This window comes from Synchiropus splendidus, chromosome 15 (assembly GCF_027744825.2).
Source record: "Synchiropus splendidus isolate RoL2022-P1 chromosome 15, RoL_Sspl_1.0, whole genome shotgun sequence".
NCBI classification, from domain to species: domain Eukaryota; kingdom Metazoa; phylum Chordata; class Actinopteri; order Syngnathiformes; family Callionymidae; genus Synchiropus; species Synchiropus splendidus.
In genome coordinates, this window is record NC_071348.1 from 14,288,844 (window position 1) to 14,309,028 (window position 20,185).

Here is a 20,185-nt window from a genome sequence, read left to right on the forward strand (position 1 = left end):
TGAAGCCTCACGGCGCCCGGGGCTCCCACTCCCCTTTCTCCAGTTCTACTGTCAGGAGTTAGAGTGACTGTCATGTGTTAAAACTACACCCGAATAATGCGCCTGTCCAGCTAGTGCAGTGCGGAAAAAAACCACTGATCATGTTACACGAATAATTAAAAGACAGATGAAAGAGATTGCAATATTTAATGAATTTTAAACACACTTGTCTCATAAGTGTGAAGTCACTTTGTCGATCTAATGCAGTCATGACATAGTAAAGCAATCACAGGAAAAATAAAAAGTGATATACGAGGCAAACACACATGGACATATTAATTAGCAGGTACAAGATCCGAGGATGTCAGTGGACAACCAGTCGTCCTCACTGGGAAGTCTTGATAGAGGTCGCGACTCGTGAGCTTGACTTGAAGCAGGAAATGACTGAGCAACTCCCTCAAACGGTGTCAAGGTCTGAATATTTACAGAATTTTGCATCATACAGGAATGACGCTCGGGGACATCAGGACTGGGAAATGATGCGTGGAGTTGGTGGTTGGTCCAATGCTGAACCTCTACACTGCCTTCACTACTGATCCATCCCACATCGCCATGACGACCTTCTTCACGCTCAGACCAGAGTTGGTTCTGGACAATGTGTTCATATGCCACCTCAGGTGTGCTACTGTGTTGTCCTTGAGTGTTGTCAGCCAAGTGGTCAGTAAATGCGTCATCACTATCATAAGCAGCGATGCTTTCAAAGTAGGCATCCACATCAGGTTCTAACTCTTGACTGTCCAAACTGAACAAGTCCAAGATGTCTGACCAGGAACTCTCTGTCATGCTCCTCTGACTGCTGAAGGAACCGTCATGATACATCTGAATGGCAAATTCACAGGACGGAAAGGACAGTGGAGAAGTAATGGGTGCAGCAACAGTATTTTGGCCACACATGTCTTCAAAAACATGCAGGGTTCGGTCTTCTGACAGAGAGATTCCCTCATCAACATGTGAGCATTCAAGAGAGCTGGTCGATTTTGGATTTTCTTTTGCTCTTTTTTGTGACTTTGGTTGTCGCTTCCAAAGATGTCCAGCGTCCATCTGTTTCTTTTCACCCGGGTCAGTGTGGTCGGAGTCATCTCCATTGTGTGCTTTCTCAGTCAGCGTGTTGCTGTGGTGCTGGTTAACCAATAAGTTACCAGGTAAACGGACACCTGAAGTCGTGTCAGCAGACTGTTTGGTTGAGTCAGAGCTGGACGATGTTTGAACCTCGCTGCTGCAATAAAGTGAGGACGCCAGCCGATGATTGGCCGCCTCAATGTCTGCAAACTTTCTGTTTGAGAGATGAAAGGACTCTTTTTCACAACTTGTGAGTCTGAATTGAGTCAGGACATGAAAGCTGATCATGTGACCTACCGCTGGATCATGTTATGCAGGAAGCGGCGATGATTAACCTGACGCTTGGATGGTCTGTTCTTCCGAGGCTTCTGAAGGGTGCGCATCATGTGACCGGCTGCTGAAGTCACAAATGTGTACAGATCCCTCCCCCAGGGGATGCCTCGCTCCAGACCAGGTTCAAGGGTCACTGAGATTGCGGGCCTCATGGCTGAAAGACAGAATTTTGGTGGCCTAAAAAAGAGTTTTCTCAGTTTATGAAACTGTCTGTCTTGCAGAAAGCTGCTTACCTCCAGTGCACTGTTTCAGCACGACTGATAAACAATATGCCCAGTGTTGCTAAGAAACTTAACAAAACTTGGGTCCTTCCTGTTGCACCAGAGAATTTCTGGCTTATGAAGTCAAAATGATTGAGTTCATCAGAATTTCTTTAGATGCACGATGTTTCTGTTTAAAATGCTGCTTTTATTTATAATTGTACTATTAATGAAACAATACTTGCTTTCTGTCCAACAGTCACCATAGATAATGTGGCCCCTTCGGAAATTCAACTGCTCATCCAGGGACGATGACACACTTACGTAGTTTCAGTTTGATTGTAGATAAATAAATACACATCAAATAAAGCAATTAAATTATATAAAGGCAAAGTATACACTTTTTGCATTTATGTTCTACTCTTATGAATTATTTTTAATCTCCATTTTTGAAAAACGAACTTCCAGTTGAACTATTACACTATTATTTCATTCTTTACTTACATTAATCTATTATTCTGTCAATCTATATTTTTCTCTCTCTAGTGGGCTCCAAGCATAAAAAAACAGCGCTATTAATCATCCCTAACAGCCGCCTATATTGAAGGTGGTACTTTAAAATAAGAAGATCCTTTATGAATCTCTCAGGCGGGTGACTTCATCATTACAGCTGCAACGTTTAGAGTACACATCAAATATTTCTAGGCGAAAATGGATGGATTTTGACGCTAACTAAAGTGACTCGAAAAAAAACTTGTGTAACGAAGTTAGTCTGGTAAAGAGCTTCAAAGGATTATAACAATTAAATAAAGTAAGTAATGATATGGAAATGATATTTCTTAAAAACTATAGGGATGTTTCACTCTGTCAATGAAGAATCTGTTGTTGTTTTTTGCTTGCTTGTTTGTTTTAAGATGATCGAATTTATTTTATATCAAGTAAAGCTTTTGTTGTGTAAATGTTTGTAAATGTATGGAGAAAGGAAAGCAGCTTACCGGAACTGTGCCGCGTCTGTCTCGTCCTCCAGCCAACTGAGGAGTCGCTGAGAGGGCTGGCGTCTTCATACCGAGCTGTGCGCTAATGTCACTCAGACAGATTAAGTCAAGAGGCATCGTCCCTCTTTCAGAATTCAAACACTTTCTCTTTCTCTCCCCTGCGTCATGAAAGGACGCCAGCTCGCTGCCCTCACTGACGCCGGAAGTGGGAGCGCAGGACGGGCTAATTACCAGAGGAGTCAACGGTTTGTGGGCGCGTGCTCACTATTGTGATGGTCACAAAGAGCCGTTTGCTAAATAGAAGGAGGCACAAACGCCGTGGATAACAAGCCCTCAATTGATCTGCTTAATCTCTGCTCCTCATTATCACATTCTCTGTGGGAAGAGCTAAGATGGTTGCTAGTGGCTTTAATTGACCTTTCCGTCTCAGCCGTGCCACTAACTGGAGTCAGTCAAAGCTGCTGGTTCAACTCTTATTGTGTCGCTTCTGTCAAGGCTTGACTTTTATTCAGCTCATCATTTGTTCATCTCATTAGAATTCACACTGCAAAGTGATTGGGGAAATGTGCTACACATGTGTCTTAACCCCACACTTTAACAATTCCAACACCCGCTCCCTTCACAATATACAACTGAAATAGTTGTTTCATTATCATGAATATTGTGCGTAATTGTGATTTGTGCAGATGTCCATACTAAAATGAATGTACACCCCAGTCGAATCTAAATCTGTCCTTCCATTGCTCACATTACTCTACCATCACTAGTATGTAGCATACGTCTTGTTCTTAACCATCTCTTGTGTCGTTCACTCACTCCTTTATTTATTTTTAAATAATTTAATTATTGTAGCTCTCACAAATCTGGTGCAATGCCAACAGAAATAAAATGCTCCAAACATTTCTATTTGCTTCTACACAGCTAGTAAATAAGACCAGTCCACTTATCTATTTATAGTGAGAGGTCACATGTGCTTGTAGGTTTGGTCTCAAGTCTGTAGGGTGAGTTGAAATGGCTGTTGTTTTCATTTGTCAAATTAAATATTCTCCCTATCAATCTAACTAGTCATTTACTTGTTGCATTACGGTATTGAGCTGAGCACATGGTGTTTTCTCAGTCCTCCTCTGCATGCTGATAAAGTCTCCTGAGGTAGACTTTGAACTTTAGAGAATACTTAGCTCTCCCTGGTCTTGTAGAGTCAATCCAGAACAACTGGCTTTTTAAGTACTCAGAAGAAAGGTGAGTGAGGTTTGAAATGTTCTGTTCCACTCTTTCTTTTTAATGGACATTCCTCATTTATCTGTGCAGATTTCACCATGCACAGAGCCTGGGCTGCTTTCAGAGCACACCCGTACCTTAGTAACGTGGTGGGTTACACAGTCTTGTTCTCCTCTGCCGACCTCTTCCAGCAGAGCTTTTTGAGAGGGGAACAACAACTCTCTGCAGGGATCGACTGGACCCAGACTGCACGAGTGGCAACTGTTGGCTTCTGTTTTCATGCCAACTTTAACTACCACTGGCTGAGGCGGCTGGAGAGGATGCTCCCGGGGGGTGGGATCAGGGCTGTGGCAGCAAAGGTGGTGGTGGACCAGCTGGTAGCAGCTCCTCTCACCATCAGTGCTTTTTACATTGGTATGTAATGCATGGACCCTTGCTTTTATTAGTGACCTGACACATGTTTATTTTTCAGGTTTGAGTGTTCTTGAACACAAAGAAGACGTGCTGGAAGTGTGGAGGCAGAAATTCTGGACTTCTTATAAAGTATGATGATGATGACGATGATGATGACAACAATGGTGATGATTATTTTCTGTCTCCTACTTTGTTCTAGACTGGTGTTGTATTCTGGTCAACAATGCAGGTGAGGAAAAAGGCCATTATTATTATTTTGACTGCTAAAATAGGTTGCATCAGTTTCCTTGCATTATCCCCACTGACCATGACAATAAATCTGATTCTGATTCTAATAAACATAGATTTTTCTTACTGTACTTTTGTTTCATCTTCACAGGCCGTTAACTTCTCTCTGGTCCCACCAGTTGCACGGACAGTATTTTTAGGAGGTGTTGCTCTGATTTTCACCATCTATCTGTGTCATGTTAGGCAACAACATGACAACAAACCTGAATAAATGTGGTCTTCTGATGTTATTTTGCTTTGCAACTGTTTTCATTGCTTCATGCATCATGTGTCAAATTATACCTGTGAGCAGCTTTGTCTTGTATCCATGTTGAATTTGTCTAAAATGCCTTGAGTTGGTGCTGCAATTCTTCATGCCTAATACATGTAATAATATTCTTGTCCATATATCTTCTTAGTTTTTCTCCAACACCAGCTGATTAAAACAATAAATTAAAATAATTACCATTCTGTGTCATTATGATTAAATGTAGTTTACTATACTTATATAAAGCATACACTATATAAACTATTTTAAATTAATTCGTGATTTAAAAGAAATGTATCTAAGTCCCGCCAAATGAAGTTTGCACTGTCAATGGTAATTTAGTGTTAAGCCAAGTTTTTAAACCTTTGTTACTAAAATCCCTTTACAGCTAAAATATAGTTACATTATTTTGTGGAAGTATAGCATCAAATAAATGATTTAAAAACATTTTTATTCGTTTATAAAGATATTCTATTCCGTTTTGCTTTCTCACCACTAGTGGCGCTGTCATAAAGCTGTGTACCAAAGCACCGGAAATGAGTGTTCTTCAGCCAATCACGAACATGGGATGTCAGTTGAGTGTTTATCGCGAGACCTTGGCTCTTCCTTTTCCCTTTTCGCTCCGAGTCCAAGATGGTAGGTAGCTTTAGCAGAAAACGCTACACATATTGCATGGACTATCCTCGATCATCCTTGGTTTCTGAGTCGTTATAGTTGTTCTGTTCATTACGCCCGTCCCACATAGCAGCGTAGCACACAATACATAGACTATTTCGGTGAAATTCTATCCCTAAACCATACTGAGGGTCACTCTTCGTTCACGGCATCGTTGTCGTCAGAACAACTGTACAATTATAGTGGCCGGCACAAACGGACTTTTTAGGCTCATTTGAAGGCGTTACGTTAAAGGGTTTGAATTAAGCACTTGTATTGCCGATGAATTACACTTCCAAACTTGTGAAAACGGTCGTAAGCAGTAACTTCTGTCTCTGCTAGCTAAACTAATGTCAACGTGTGAACCGGCCCGGTAACATCCCTCTGAGATAGGAACACTTCACTAGCAATGTATTTAAGTTGACAGTGCCCTGCTTACGTCCTTTTCATTACGACCTGCAATAAGTTGCGAAGGTTCGTTTTGAATGTAATTATTTTTTGGTCGCCAGGGAGTCGACATCAGACACAACAAGGACCGTAAGGTGCACAGGAAGGAGCCTAAGAGTGAGGATATCTACTTGAGGCTCCTTGTCAAGGTATTATCATCAAAAAAACATGGCTAAACAAGTACTTGCTACCTGTAGTGTTGATTGTCTTCCTTTTGTTCAACAGCTCTACAGGTTCTTATCCCGTCGTTGCAATGCAACCTTCAACAGGGTTGTCCTCCGGAGGCTCTTCATGAGCAGGTCCAATAGACCTCCCCTCTCCCTGTCCCGCCTGGTGAGTGTCTTTTGTTTTCATAATCAAAATAACATAGGAAAGTCATATTTCCACCTGATCTCTTGGCACCATGGAAACATGGTTGTTCAACCAAAACATTTGTGTAGCATGTTAAAACTAGCCTGAATCCACTCTTGGCTAGAGATGTATCATCTACTGGCATTCGCCATTAATTTTGGTTGTGGGTTCTATAAATTACTTTAATTTTTTTTCCTCAGCTGTGTCTTTCAATGTTGTTCTTACCACCTATGGAGAAGTATTAATTTTATTTGATTGGTTTGGAATGCACTTGCTACGATATCTATACAAACTTTGAGTGACCTGTTCTGGCTACCGTTTATGTGCTTTTATGTTAAACTGGACTTGAGTCAGATTCAAAGGTGTTCTGAATCGTTTGTAATGAAATATATGATGGTCTATCGACGGCCATTTATGCTCACTTTAGATTACCAAAGTTTGATGACACTCCAAAACAAACATGGGGACTGTGGAAGTGTTATTGATAATGTACTTTTTGCACGAAAGACTAAGTCAGGATTGTAGGGTTTGGTAAGGCAGTAAAATATATCGCGGACAATTTCAGCCATTAACTTTTTTTGCATCTAATTAGAGCTACCTATCGGATAGTAACCGCAACACTGCCCCCATGGTTTCCGATGGTACTTCTCTGTTTGGTCTGTATCCGTTAGCTTTGTGGAAACGTGCAGAAATACCAATGAAATTAACGCGGAGCACGGACAGATTGCTCCGTCCGGATGCGTACAAAACACTCGGCATAAATAGGCCTCAAACGTTTTTAAGTGGTGAATTGCATCCTGTTCAGTCCCACTTGTGATAGTTGGATTTTATTTCAAGTTTTGTTGGGCTCATCTGTGATCTGTGTCCTCAGATCCGCAAGATGCGGCTGGCTGGCCGTGAGAACAAGATTGCTGTGGTTGTGGGAACTGTCACTGATGATGTCAGGATCCAGGATGTCCCCAAGCTCAAGGTAACATTCACCTTGCTGAATACCAGTAGATTCTCTCCCAAATTACTGTTAACGATGCTGTCGATCCAACACAGATCTGTGCTCTGAGAGTGACAGACGGTGCCCGCAGCAGAATCCTGAAGGCGGGTGGTCAACTGATGACCTTTGACCAGCTGGCATTGGCTTCTCCTAAAGGACTGGGCACTGTTTTGCTGTCAGGTAATGTCATGTATTTGGTCCTCCACTGAAGAACACAACATAGGTGCATTTGTATTCAGTTATTTAAAATTGGTATATTGACCATCTCAATGGGGCATCTGGGGGTGAAGTGCGACCTATTATGGGACTGAATTATAGGATGGCGCAAGAAGGTGTTACCTTAGTGGTCAATTGTAGGACTGGGATGTATGGCAAAAAATCCTTTTCATGTGTTCCTAAATTAAATTGGTTGATGAAATGTACTCGATTTTGGTTTCAGGCGTGTTATGAGAGCTCAATGCAGCGACAACAGAATGCACATGCTACATTGTCAGTCAGATTCAGAACATGGCGACCCCATGTGGTCAGGGAGTGCACGGTTTATCTTTGGCAAGGTCGTGATTGAGAAACAGGCTGACTGCCTATACAAGTAAGATCCAACTTACACCCGGGATCGGTTCAGACCTACCGGTCATAAGTCGGATTGGACATATGTGGAATGCCATTCAAAGTAGCCGACGCAAGGGTTATAGGAACTACTGTCGTGGTAGATGGCTGTGTGAGAGTGAGATGTTGGGATACTGTGCTGCTGTAACTGTCGTACGCGATGCCAGGCTGCTATGTGCTGCGGTGCCAGACATTGAATAAAAAAACAAGCATCTGCTGGCCGTGGTCATAAGTCGAGCAGGTCGTAAGTCGGTTGTTACTTGTAATTGAAATGGACCACAAATGTTCACAATAATGATTTTATAATTGCCTAGCCCTAGTTTAATGTCTTGCTGAAATTGTTTACAAGATGGATTGGTTTTAAGTGATCAATGTTGAATGGAAGCAGACGTTCTTGAAGACCTCAAACAATAGCTACAGAAGGAGCTTACTAACAGGAAATTTAGCTGTGCCTTGTGCAGAAGCGAATGTTGTGTAGGCTTATTTTTAAACTAATTCACTTGGAATGGGTGAACATTGTCGATCCCACTTCAGTATATGTTAAACGTGACATTTCATCTGGCTACCCCTGCAGATAACTGTAAAGACTTGAAAATGCATAGTTGGACACCTTTTGAACAGCAACTGGATATATTCTAAAATGTTTGATTTCTATTTGTCATAACTTTGTAATGGTAATTGGTCTACAGGTCCCCGCAAAGGCAGGGAGGTGTACAGGCACTTTGGAAAAGCTCCTGGAACTCCTCACAGCCACACCAAGTACGTTGGCTCTGTTTATTTCCTGTTGGTCAAAAAACTGGCACACTTGCCAATGTATTTTCATATGTTCATTGTTTCCATTATCTATGTATCAGACTTGGGCAGGGCTATATGGGGAAAAAGGTGTCCATGTGTCACACATGGACAGACACATTTGTGTGTATTTCAGTGCCTTGAGTTCATTCAATTCTCTTAAGATTTTGAGGCACTTGTGGTTTTGGTCCCCTCTCTCCTCTGATTATTTTATTGGTGGTGTACATTAGTGGTTTATTATACTTGTGCTATTAAGAGTTTGCCCAATTATTTATCCTACATTTACATGGTTTTCCACTTAACATGGTTTAATCCACCCTGTTTGGTAGAACTAACTGCTTAACGGTAGTTGGGTGTATAAGAGGGGCTTGTTTTTCCGTTTCATAGTTTTTTTTATTTATAGTCATATTGTGTTTTTTCCACAACCCCTTTTCTATAAATACTCAACATATAGTAACAGTTTGTTGAAGAGTAAACTAACATTGCTGCTGTAATACCCAATTTTGATTATTGTGTTTATTTAATTTTAATGCAAATATTGTCTCTTTCAGGCCCTATGTTCGCTCCAAGGGCAGAAAGTTCGAGAGGGCTCGTGGTCGCAGAGCCAGCCGTGGCTACAAGAATTAGTTGTCATGTGTTTTCCATGCAATCTGATACAAATAAAGAGATTGGCTGTCCATCAATGTTGTCAATGATTTATTGGGAGGGTGGATTGTTTCTTATTTACTATTGGCAACCAGAAATAAATCATGTCTTATGGGTTGCCCCTCCAACTTGCATTGTCCATTTAAAGCCATTCTGAGGCCAAAAATGTGTACGTCACAAATGTTTGTGTAGAAATGGTCTCGCCAAGAGGGGAAAAGTGACTCGTCCAGGAAGAGATGGTCTGTCGATGATTGGAGAATGTCGGTGGGTGTTGCGATGTTTTCGTTATCGCCATTGGACTTCCTCTCCGCCGCTCAGAGCTGCTGCTCGGTCTCCCAGACGCTTCCTGCTCCGGCCAGCTACACACTGTCGCGCCAACATTGGAGGCAAGATGAGGTAAACTTACGTGATAAATGTCAATTTATCGAATTCCTGATATTACTTGATCCTAAATCAGTCACCGAAGTGTGAGTCGGTTCGTCTACAGCGGTTGCGGCAGGCTGTTCTTACGTTACCTCACTTTGCTAACGTTATCTTCACCAACTTATCTCTGGAAAATAGCTTCGAATATGTCGGTTCGATCGTTGTGTTACAACCACCTGGATAGGAAGATACATTTGACGGCATCACACTTATTGAGATACGCTTAGGCAAGCAAACAGATAGCTAATGCTAGCTGATAATAGTTGACAATAGCTTCGGGCGATGTTAGCTCGTGTCTGCGGCTACGGTTTGTTTTGCAACTGTTACTTTTTTGCGATGCCTCAACACTTAGTAAGTAATCCCTTTCTAGCGGACGTGTATTTTTTTGTAACTGAGCTTGCTAAAATAAGTTAGCCAGCTAACAGCCTGTCAGCTAACTCACTTGACGTCGGTTAAACTTTAAACAGAGCCTGTCAAACACGAGCAGCTTGCTTGCTAAAATATTGTATTGTGTATGGCGTTAGAATGGGTTCTAGAAATACTCCCGACAACAAAACAGCTCACCCAAAATATCACCAGTTCTGTCAGCAGACTCATTGTGGGACAGATTTGGCCAGCTATTATTATTATTGCTGGGTGTCGCCGCCCTGAGACTCAAGGACATGAAAAGGTGCAACAATGGCATCAGTCAGGTCTTTTCTTCACCCTGGTGTTATCGTATCAGGACATCAGCCAGCCGAGATTGTGTCTGAAGCACAGCTTGCACAATGTTTCCATGTTGTTGTAAAACTGTGATTAACGGTGCCCATCCATTTATGCCTTTGACGCATTAAAGTTCCAAGTTAATCAAACTGAATACAACACGCTACTAATGGGAATTTACAGCACCCGACAAAGAAGTCAAACGAAAATGTATCTTTCACATATTCACATATCGTCATGTCTATAAACAAAACTCTGCTGTGACTGTCATTTTGACTCAGTCCAGCCAAAGTAGTGACAAACTTTACTCATTTTAATCCGGTCCATCATAATTTACCTGCTGGACAAATCCATAAGCTTTTAAAGATGTTTGATATAAGCAAGCCGCCCCAAGTGTTTCAGTCAAACTAGATAGATGATGCCTTTCAAAAAAGCTGACTCAAGACAGCATTGTTGAGGATGCGTGATTCTGAGTCATGAAGAACATCTCAAATAAGGTCAAGGGACACAATGGATTATGCATTGCTTCACCCTCGCACCACTATCTCTTCGTCTTATCATGAAGCTAAGCATATGATAATATGATAGTGAATTGTTGCTGTCAGCTTAAATGTAAACCATTTTTATTATTTATCTTTGCACAGGAAAAGAGACTGTTGGGAGGGAACGTGAAGCTTCACATATAGACTTTACCATGCCTGAGGACCTACCTGGAAGTTGCATGTCTTACGTTTCCCTTTTTGGTTTGGCCTTTTGGTCCAACTGTTCAGTCCTCCCATGTTTGTTTAGGAGAACAGAGGCTGCAGTGTAAGTTAAGATGAAACTTAGTTCTACAGCCTCCCTGACTGCTGGACACACAGGCCATGTTATCCCTCCCCCTGCCTTCTTAGAAAACTGCAATAGATAGATTAAATAAGGCTTAAATCATATCATATTTTTGTGTAATTTATATTTTGTTCAAGCACTTCAAATGCAACATATTCTGTATAGATTTTGATCGTTTTCTAATTTAACAATCACTGCCTCCTTGTTCTACCAAGCTGTGTTCACGTTTTCAGTATGTAGTGGATTGTTGTTTTCAGTGCATCTTTAGTTTTCTGTCTGCTCCATTTGAATAATTAATTTAAAGAGTTTTGTCAATATTCTAGCTGCTGTAATTGTGAATAGCTTCACGTTTCTTTGTATTTTGTGTTGAACTCTCATAGAGAAGTCTTATTGAAGTGTTTGATTGTTGATCTGAATGGAAATTTGACTGGAAGCAAAGTGTCAAGGTCACCCATTCTTAAACTCAAAGTGACATGGGAGATTGTGACTGAAGGGCTTGTCTCATAACTTGCTCAATCTTGACTGGACGATCTGCTGTCAACTGGATATGTTTCTCAAGTCCAATGAAGACACCTCTTAAGCTGACACTTACTGCTTTTTGTTGGACATTGTGTCATGAATAACTTAGAAAGGATTTTTTTGATTTCAAGGACAAAATTCCTGAAGTGAGATGGAGTCTTGGTTGACTGACAAGTCCTCCTACCTGTAAATGTGGACCTGCTTTCTTCAAACTTGTTAAGACTGTTCCTTTCTGTAAACCTCCACCTCAGAAGGAAGGATGCGTTCCCCAGAGCCTCTCAAATCTTTCCCAGCAGAGGCCCTCCTTCATGGCCAGTTTGCCAGCTGGGGGTCTGGCAGTAACAGCAACAATAACAGCTGCCCCAACAGCCCTGGTGGTCCTGGGGTGCTCTCCCCAGCTGCCTCACCTACTCCAGCTCCGGCCTCGAATTATGCCTTGACTCTCACACACACCCACATACATATCCAGCGCCTTTCACCTCGGCCAGGAAAGGAAACCCGCCTCCTGCTGCCGTTGTCCGAACTCATAGGCTGCAGCTGCCCTCGAGCACCTGCGCCCCCTCTGCTGGTGCTCTACTGGTACCCGCCGGGCAAGCGACGGAAAGGTGTGTCCCGTCGTAGGCAAGTGAGGGCCTACCTGGCAGAAAGCAGGCCTGAAGCTGAACGGTGGTCGGCTGCAATCCAGTGTTTACTCAGAGGTGTGGCGGTCACTGCTGAAACAGGTGAGTGTTTTCAATTCACCATGGATTCTGTTGTTTGCTCATGTGTGATGTGATTAAGTGCCTGTGAATAACCTGCCTGTCAACGGGTTATTGTTCACTGTATGTGTCACAACAGCGAACAGGGATGGATCATGAACTGGTGTTGACTGCGGGTCGGACAGTGGCTTGTGCAGGTTCAGTCGAAATGGTTGTTGCGTCAGTTATTCTTTGAATCAGTGATGGTCTGCAGTGTCACCCTTAAAATGAGAAAGAGGGAATCAGCATCAAATCCGAACATAGGTTACAGTGGAGGAGGTTGTCTTGGTGTTGAAACCCCTGACAGGAAATGCACGACACAATAACAAAGGGAGACAAACTCTATATTCAAGATAGGCTTCAGCGTAAATGAATTAAATTGTTGCATGTCTTGTGTTGCTGTGCCGCTGCAATGGCAGCAGCACAGATCGTTGAAGTTGTTCTGGTATTATTATTGTGTCTCTCAACAAATTATTAGAGGCAAGAGAGCTGGTTAGAGTCACCAGACCATCAGACAAAATCCATGGTGTCACACTACACCTGTGTGTGTAGAATGTCCAAGTTTTCCAACAACCATTCTGCCAAAGGTGATTTTCAGTTTGTAGATATTCTGATCTCCAGGATCCCAGGAGGAAGACATGTGGGTGTATTTACATGCTTTTGTAATCATGCTAAAAATAGTCTCAACAGTTTTGACCTCCAGCACATTGGTGCCAACTGTAGTTTAGGATGTTTTAATGATAATAATTCAGCGAGGAACAAGGGGGATTATCACTAAAAGGCTTACTCTGGGCTGTGGGATTTGTAATCCAAAGAATTTTGTTTTGATCTATTTTTGTTTTTCAGTTTTATAACCTCTTGTGGCTCAGTAGCACATGAGTGCATTGTCAGTACACCAGAAATGTGGCATGCAAAAACCGTGTTCACTCCAACTGTGTTCACCTTTTTCTCACCGATGCCTTTGTGTCAGCCACCCTAAACAACATCTTCCATGATTTCCTGTCTCCTTCCTTCTGCTCTGAGATTTATCTCAGGCCCTTTGAAATTTGTAATCGCTATCGTTGGTGTTCCTGTTTTCACCTATCACATTGTCTCCTTCCTGGAAAGCTGATAACTCGTCATTTTGCTCTCACCACTGGTGTTTAAGACAATTCCAAACTGGGTTTCTGGCATTGTTTTTCCTTTTCCTCCTTCCTGTGCTACAGTTATGCGTCAGATGAGTCACAGCTTTTCTGACTTTTGATGGATGTCATTGTATTTCACTGTGGTTGATGTTATTGGTGCTCGTGTTCAGAATGTTGTATTAACCAGGATGATCTGAGAGTGCAGATTATCACAGTGTAGAAGAATTTAGCCACAGCTTTCACATGAGACAGTAATCTCTGTTGTCATTCTCACCCACACGTCACAGATAATTAATGTGATGCTGAGACAGCGGAGGCAGAAAAGGTAGACTGCTGTTTTGACTGGACATGTCAAAGTTTTTCTCTCTGTTCATCCTCTAGAACCAGAGCTGTGCACATTTCCAGTCGGACAAAAGCTAATAATAATTCTAATATATATTATATAATATGTAATTATATATTATATAATGATATATATTATTATTATTTATTTTTATTTTATCAGTTTGTTTTATTATTTATCAGTTTCACAATAGCACAATATAAATCACAATGATGGCATGTTTCAGTTTTTATATCACCTTATTTAAACTACAGCTCTTTCAATCTCTTAGTCTTGGAGTCTTGAAAATATTTCAAGAAGAAGATATTTTCAATATTCAATATTTTCAGTCTGAAGAGTCACTTATAAAACTAGCCAGCTGCTGAGGCAACACCTCACCTGCAGACTTAAAAAAAACTGTTGAATTATAACAACATTGTTGAGAAGCGAGATACACTGTAAATAAAACCTGACTGTGAAGAGCAGTAGATTGAATGTGCATTGGATTAATGTTGAAATGAGTTTGAGGGTCACAAGCTTGTTCTGGGAAAAGCTCTTCTCTTGTGTGTTTGTTTTGGCAAATGCTCCAAAAACCTTGAACAGGAAGATATTTGTTGTCTGTCAGTATTGGTTTGTTCGGCGGTGCACACTGGATATGTGAAGATTTTACTTGAATTTGTTGTTCTCTTTCACTCAGAGTTTTCAAGGAGTCTCCTTCCCCGTCCCAGGCGACTACTGTTATTGGTCAATCCCTTCAGTGGGAGAGGACAAGCGATGCAGTGGTGTCAGACACACATCCTGCCAATGATCAGAGAGGCGAACATCAGCTACAATCTCATTCAGACAGGTAGACACATGGACGAGGACCATGCTGGGGGCCCTGAAGGAGCACAGGGTGATTTTCTTTTTTGCCTTCTCCCTTGTATCAGAGCGTCAGAACCATGCCAGGGAGCTCATTAGAGAAATCTCTCTGCCAGATTGGGACGGTATCATCATTATCTCTGGAGATGGTCTGCTGCATGAGGTCTGTGTTCTGTGAGCTCAAATCTATTGAATTTGTTGAGACCCTGACTAAAACATTAAATGCTATTGCCTGTATGCTTTGTGTTCCTCAAGGTGATCAACGGGCTGATGGAGCGCCCCGACTGGGAACGAGCAATAAAGACGCCAGTTGGCATTCTGCCCTGTGGCTCTGGGAATGCCCTGGCTGGATCCATCAACCATCACGCTGGGTAGGCATGGTCATTGGAATGAAACTAATGAAGTTCATAGTTCACAAAGATGGTGAAAAATGTTGAATGATCCAGAAACATGTAGCATTGGAGCTTCATACCTGTCTCCTGTTTTTTTTGTTTGTTTTTTTACTGTTAATCAAATTTTACAAAGTACAGACATTACATTTTGAAAATGATACATACAATGGTTTATAACATGTGTAGGAAAAGAAGTAAAACAATAAACAATAAAATAAAAATAAAATACATACACAGAAAAACAATGGGATTATTACAATTTATAATTGCGATAAAGTTGGATTTCTTTGGTGATAAATGTTCCATTTTGTCCATCTTTTTGTGTACAACATAGTTTTCAGTCTCAACACAGAGGTCAACTGCTCCATCTGCCGTATTTCTTCAATAATGTCAGTCCAACTTTGTATATCTGGTCCATCAGCATTAGTTGCAAGCATCAAGATTTTAAATAAATGTTGATCACTTGGTTGCACCCTGGGTCCTTAACAATGTTACATTCAAATATCTCCTTATTTATAACATTGTCCCAGAATGTTTGCATTTTAGTACAGGTCCAAAATATATGTGAATGAGAAGCATTCATGCGTCCACATTTTCTCCAGCATTGTTGTGGTTTTCCTAGTTCTTTGCCTCTCAAATGAAAAATCTAATCAAGGTCTTCCAGCCAAATTCCCTTCATTTTCTTGAAGCTGTAGTACTGTGTTGTGTATTGCACATTGAACACCATTCTCTTTCAGATATTGTGATTTCCAACTCCTGTTCCCATTTTGTTTTAACATACAGTGTGTTTGTACCGTTGTTTTTCTGTAAGTCCCTGTATACTTTAGAGACTATTTTTGTTGGCACTTCTTTATAAGCCTCTACAAACACCTGAACAATTTCATTTCCTTCACAAGAGAGTTTGTGTCTATTGTCAGTGTTGAAAAAATATCTAAACTGCAAGTATCTGAAAAAATCTTCATTGTCCAATCTAAACGCTTTCTTAATTTCCCCAAATGTTTTAAAGTCGTTGCTCTCTACAAATTGACAAATTGCTGTAATCCCTTTATGTCTCCAGTTATCAAATGTGCTATCTAATTTTGCTGGCACAAATTTTGAATTTGAGGATGGCCAGATTAAAAGTTTGCAGTCATCATCCAAATGATACTTTATAGTCACATGTTGCCATATTTTAAATGTTTAAATGCTGTATTATCAGGCTGAATTTATGTTCGCAAACCTGCTGATTTTGTCCTTGTGTGTGTCAGGTTTGACATGTGCCTTCGGGAACCTCTCCTTTTGAATTGCTGCTTTTTGTTGTGTCGTGGTGATGTTCGACCGATGGACCTGGTCTCCGTGACGACAAGTCCCGGTCCTTCTAGCAACAGTCACCCAGCAGGACCTCGGAGACTGTTTTCATTTCTCTCTGTTGCCTGGGGATTTGTTTCTGATGTGGATATTGAAAGTGAAAGGTGGGTGGAACCTTTTTAAATATGTGATGCTCCCAATGCAACATTCACCAATCGCCACTTCATTCTTGTCAGGTATCGGGGCTTGGGCTCCGCTCGCTTTACTCTGGGCACGCTGGTGCGCATCGCTTCACTTCGGTCCTACAAGGGTCGACTGTCCTACCTACCTCCTCCTGTGGCCACCTCATCACCAGATGCCACACCTCCTCTGCCGAGGAGACCCTTGTCCCGTAGTATCACTGAAGGTCTGGAAGGTTTCTGCAGAACTCCCATCCACCGCACTTGCTCTGACATGGGCATCAGTGAACAAAGGAGTTTACGAAGGGGTGAAGGAGAGCGTGAAAAAGAGGAGCGGCAGAGAGAAAGAGAGAGAAGACGGGAGAGAGTCAGAGGAGGAGGAACTGGGGTGGTGAGGGCCAGCAGCTTGATGGAAGACAGAGAGAGGGAAAGGGAAGGGGAGGCAGAGATGGAAGCTGAAGAGGAACAAGCTGGGACCTGTTCTGAGAGGTCCGGTACAAGTTCTGAGTCAACAGAAAGGGAGGAATGCGGCATGGAAAGGGAAGGCATGTTGGATGGAATCAGGGATGAACCTGAAGATGACTTGGAAGAAGAGTTGAGAAAGGATGGCAAGCTCCAAAAAGGATCTGATGAAGGAGAAGCATTAATGCCTTCAACAGAGTGTTTCAATTACCAGGATGGTCTTCAGGAATATCGGCATTCCTTGAGAAAGAATTCGGCTCCCTCCAGTCAGATAGTCAACACGCTTTACAGCCAGGAGGTGGATGTGGGATCCGACACCACGTACAGGGTGGAGGAAGTGGACCTGAATGGAAGTTACTACCAGAAAGAGGCCTACCCTGTAGATGTTGCACGGGAAAGGGCTCTCACCATTTCTTCTCCCTTTCGGCACTCTCCCTTTGCCTACAAACCCCGAAATGTCGATCAAAACCAAAACACATCCCGGCCTAGGCCCATCTCACTGCTCCAGCACTCCCACTCGAACTCCCTCCCTCCAAAGCTCCCATCCCTCTCTCTGTCACTTTCTCCTACGCCTCCTTCTTCTCCATCTTGTGCCTCTCCACACTCCTCATCCTACCTCGCGCCACGTCCCAACACCCCTGGTTCCTCCTCACCCTCGTCATCTTTACGCACACCATCCTCATCTTTTAACTTTGACATTGCAGAGCCAGCAGGACCCCACAAGAACCGTCCTTTATTCTCACTGCCTTTAAATCTCCCAAATGATGACTTGTTGCCCCCGCTTGAGCAGCCTCTCCCCACCAGAGACTGGGTGACCATAGAGGGGGACTTTGTCCTGGTCTTGGCCCTTTATCAGAGCCACCTTGGAGCTGACTTACATGCTGCACCACAGGCCAGGTTTGATGACGGGCTGATCCACCTGACCTTTGTCCGGGCGGGAATATCCAGGGCCACTTTACTCAGACTGTTTTTTGCCATGGAGAGAGGAACTCACCACACTGTCAGCTCACCCTACGTGAGCCACGTTGCCTGCAGGGCCTTCAGGCTACAGCCTCTGTCCACACGGGGGACACTCACGGTGGACGGAGAACTGGTGCCTTATGGGCCACTTCAAGCACAGGTCAGAATAAGGGGCGCAAGCACCACAAACAAAAACGTCAAACAACTCACTTTGTGTTTATTCTAATGTGGTTTCTTTATTCATCTCCTGCCTTTCTTCACAGGTTCATCCTTCACTGGCCCGCCTCATTGTTGGTGATTCTGGAGTGAAGATAACCAGATTCTAATCAGGGATTGGTCCAGCTCATTGACAGCACTCTACTGAATTATGTAATCTGTTGCCATGTTTACTTTGGAGAATCAACGACTTAAAATAGGCTGGAATGCAGAAACTGCTCTCCAGAGGTTTAATATAAAGGGATAACCCACCGAGCCACACGTCATTGGAGCAGGGCCGCAGGGATTAATCTGAAAATGGATGAAAATGCGCCTGATTGCACAGCTGTTGGATTACGCTCAGCGTAGCCTGAAGCATGAACACTGCACAGCCTGGGATAACAAGAGGGAAGAAACTATTGAATGTTTGCATTTTGGGCAGACGGCGCATGTGTTGTATGTGTACATGGACGCATGCATGCCAAGATCTGTTTTGCCTTATTGTGAGTTTGAGGGAATCAGTGCTGACAATGTTAAATTATTTCTGATCACATACCATTTTTCCATATGATTTTGACCATACCTGTAAAAAAAAATCTCAAATTATAATGCCTTATCTGCCATTGGAGCGTGTAGTTTAATAGTTTCTAATCGCGACACTACCGCTAGATTATTTATTGTGAACTTCCCAGCAGTGTCTGTGTTAGGCTACTGTCAAGATCACTTTTATCACTGAGGGCACTACCTATCACTGAAGCGGCAGAAGAGAATGTGGATGCAAGTAAAGTAACAAAAAATTTGTATGCACGTGGTTGAGTGAACCAGAGCAATGATACTGTTGAACGGTGATCATTACTGACATTTTTACATAATCTTGGTTTTCTTGGCCAGTAGATGCACAATGACGATGTCAGACATAGTACACTTTGCAACATGTTGAACATGTAAAGTCAAAACCAATCAGTTGCCAGTGAGTTTAGAATGTTTACGCTCCTCTACATTCGTCATTAGCTTGCCTGCTGCAGACATCCACCATGAAACCACGTGTCTGTTGTCCTGTGTGTTTTGCACCAGTAAGATGAAGCGGCACAGGATTCACAACACTAGACTGCTGCAATACTTTGATGCGTCTTATGAATATAAGTGTTTTGTCATAGGAAATAACATGCTAGATGAAGGCTTTTATTACACAATTATAAGGGATTGCATTTTGTGTTTTGAATAAAAGGCCAAAATAAAGAAGGGGAAACATGTTGATTGAAGTTTGACTGTGAATAAGAGCTCAATGGAGATAATGTGAGAAATAAACCAGCAATGCTTTCAGCAAAAAGCTTATTTCCACTGAACAAATCATCCATGGAGTGAATTCAAATATTCCAACTTGGAGAGTTGCTTATTTATTAGTACAATAATCTGCTGATCTTCTTGGTTGTAATGGATTTATAAGAGCATGTGCAGCTCCTCAATCAATGAGATTGTGTCAGACCTGCTTGAGTCGCCACCGTACTGTACGTATGTCTTGGTCATGCCTGGATTATTAATGCCTTTGTATTATAAGCCTGTGCATTCTGGCTGATGATGATGTTCAAACATGAAGACACAAAATTGAGTAAAGTCACTTTGCTCAAATGCTTCTTTCTTTTTTTGTTCCAGTGAATGGTTTTCATTAAGTATTCTCGTTGTACTTCTCGTTGTAGTATGTGTGAGTCCTTTTAATTTTAAGGAGGGACATATATTTTTGAAATTTGAAGTAATTGTAGTAAGTAAATATTACAAATGTGTCATCAATTAATACGCCATATTTAATTATGAATACAGATATCTATGAAGTCTATCACACAACTCTCAAAATATAGTTTCCAGAAGCCTCAAAATGTATTCAGCAATGACAATATAGTCACATTACGCTGAACCATGTATT

The 20,185-nt window shown here is 42.0% G+C and overlaps 4 protein-coding genes across 5 annotated transcripts; 3 read left to right on the plus strand and 1 right to left on the minus strand.

Moving 5' to 3' along the window:
- Nucleotides 1–215: 215 nt before the first annotated feature.
- LOC128771540 (uncharacterized) lies at nt 216–6,107 on the minus strand. The gene is made up of 3 exons (XM_053886941.1): nt 6,086–6,107; nt 1,396–1,585; nt 216–1,312 (listed from the first exon to the last, which is right to left on the minus strand). The coding sequence occupies exons 2-3, from the start codon at nt 1,581–1,583 to the stop codon at nt 319–321; spliced, it is 1,182 nt and encodes a 393-aa protein (XP_053742916.1). The 5' UTR covers nt 1,584–1,585; nt 6,086–6,107; the 3' UTR covers nt 216–318.
- On the plus strand, nt 3,943–4,757 carry si:ch211-120k19.1 (uncharacterized protein LOC563199 homolog). Its single transcript, XM_053886943.1, has 4 exons — nt 3,943–4,258; nt 4,317–4,387; nt 4,458–4,487; nt 4,638–4,757. The coding sequence occupies exons 1-4, from the start codon at nt 3,943–3,945 to the stop codon at nt 4,755–4,757; spliced, it is 537 nt and encodes a 178-aa protein (XP_053742918.1).
- rpl18 (ribosomal protein L18) lies at nt 5,364–9,310 on the plus strand. The gene is made up of 7 exons (XM_053886942.1): nt 5,364–5,429; nt 5,957–6,043; nt 6,120–6,227; nt 7,117–7,215; nt 7,290–7,413; nt 8,529–8,598; nt 9,183–9,310. Exons 1-7 carry the CDS (start codon nt 5,427–5,429, stop codon nt 9,256–9,258), a joined length of 567 nt encoding a protein of 188 aa, XP_053742917.1. The 5' UTR covers nt 5,364–5,426; the 3' UTR covers nt 9,259–9,310.
- Nucleotides 9,311–9,513: 203 nt separating this feature from the next.
- Nucleotides 9,514–19,890, plus strand: sphk2 (sphingosine kinase 2). 2 transcript variants are annotated; one of them, XM_053886938.1, is made up of 8 exons: nt 9,514–9,672; nt 11,046–12,467; nt 14,626–14,775; nt 14,858–14,952; nt 15,045–15,160; nt 16,429–16,632; nt 16,705–18,229; nt 18,333–19,890. In XM_053886938.1, the coding sequence occupies exons 2-8, from the start codon at nt 12,005–12,007 to the stop codon at nt 18,393–18,395; spliced, it is 2,616 nt and encodes an 871-aa protein (XP_053742913.1). In that variant the 5' UTR covers nt 9,514–9,672; nt 11,046–12,004; the 3' UTR covers nt 18,396–19,890. The 2 variants fall into 2 exon arrangements, with proteins under 2 accessions (XP_053742913.1, XP_053742911.1); XM_053886936.1 differs by having other exon boundaries at nt 16,705–19,890.
- Nucleotides 19,891–20,185: the final 295 nt, after the last annotated feature.

Coding starts and splice junctions, on each gene's coding strand:
- si:ch211-120k19.1 (XM_053886943.1), top strand. CDS start 3,943: ATGCACAGAGCCTGGGCTGCTTTCAGAGCACACCCGTACCTTAGTAAC. Junction 4,259..4,316: donor CATCAGTGCTTTTTACATTG/GTATGTAATGCA, acceptor TTTATTTTTCAG/GTTTGAGTGTTCTTGAACAC. Junction 4,388..4,457: donor AATTCTGGACTTCTTATAAA/GTATGATGATGA, acceptor ACTTTGTTCTAG/ACTGGTGTTGTATTCTGGTC.
- rpl18 (XM_053886942.1), top strand. Junction 6,044..6,119: donor ACTTGAGGCTCCTTGTCAAG/GTATTATCATCA, acceptor TTTGTTCAACAG/CTCTACAGGTTCTTATCCCG. Junction 7,414..8,528: donor GGGCACTGTTTTGCTGTCAG/GTAATGTCATGT, acceptor ATTGGTCTACAG/GTCCCCGCAAAGGCAGGGAG.
- sphk2 (XM_053886936.1), top strand. CDS start 12,005: ATGCGTTCCCCAGAGCCTCTCAAATCTTTCCCAGCAGAGGCCCTCCTT. Junction 12,468..14,625: donor GGCGGTCACTGCTGAAACAG/GTGAGTGTTTTC, acceptor TCTTTCACTCAG/AGTTTTCAAGGAGTCTCCTT. Junction 14,953..15,044: donor GAGATGGTCTGCTGCATGAG/GTCTGTGTTCTG, acceptor GTGTTCCTCAAG/GTGATCAACGGGCTGATGGA.
- LOC128771540 (XM_053886941.1), bottom strand. CDS start 1,583: ATGAGGCCCGCAATCTCAGTGACCCTTGAACCTGGTCTGGAGCGAGGC. Junction 1,313..1,395: donor CTGCATAACATGATCCAGCG/GTAGGTCACATG, acceptor TCTCTCAAACAG/AAAGTTTGCAGACATTGAGG.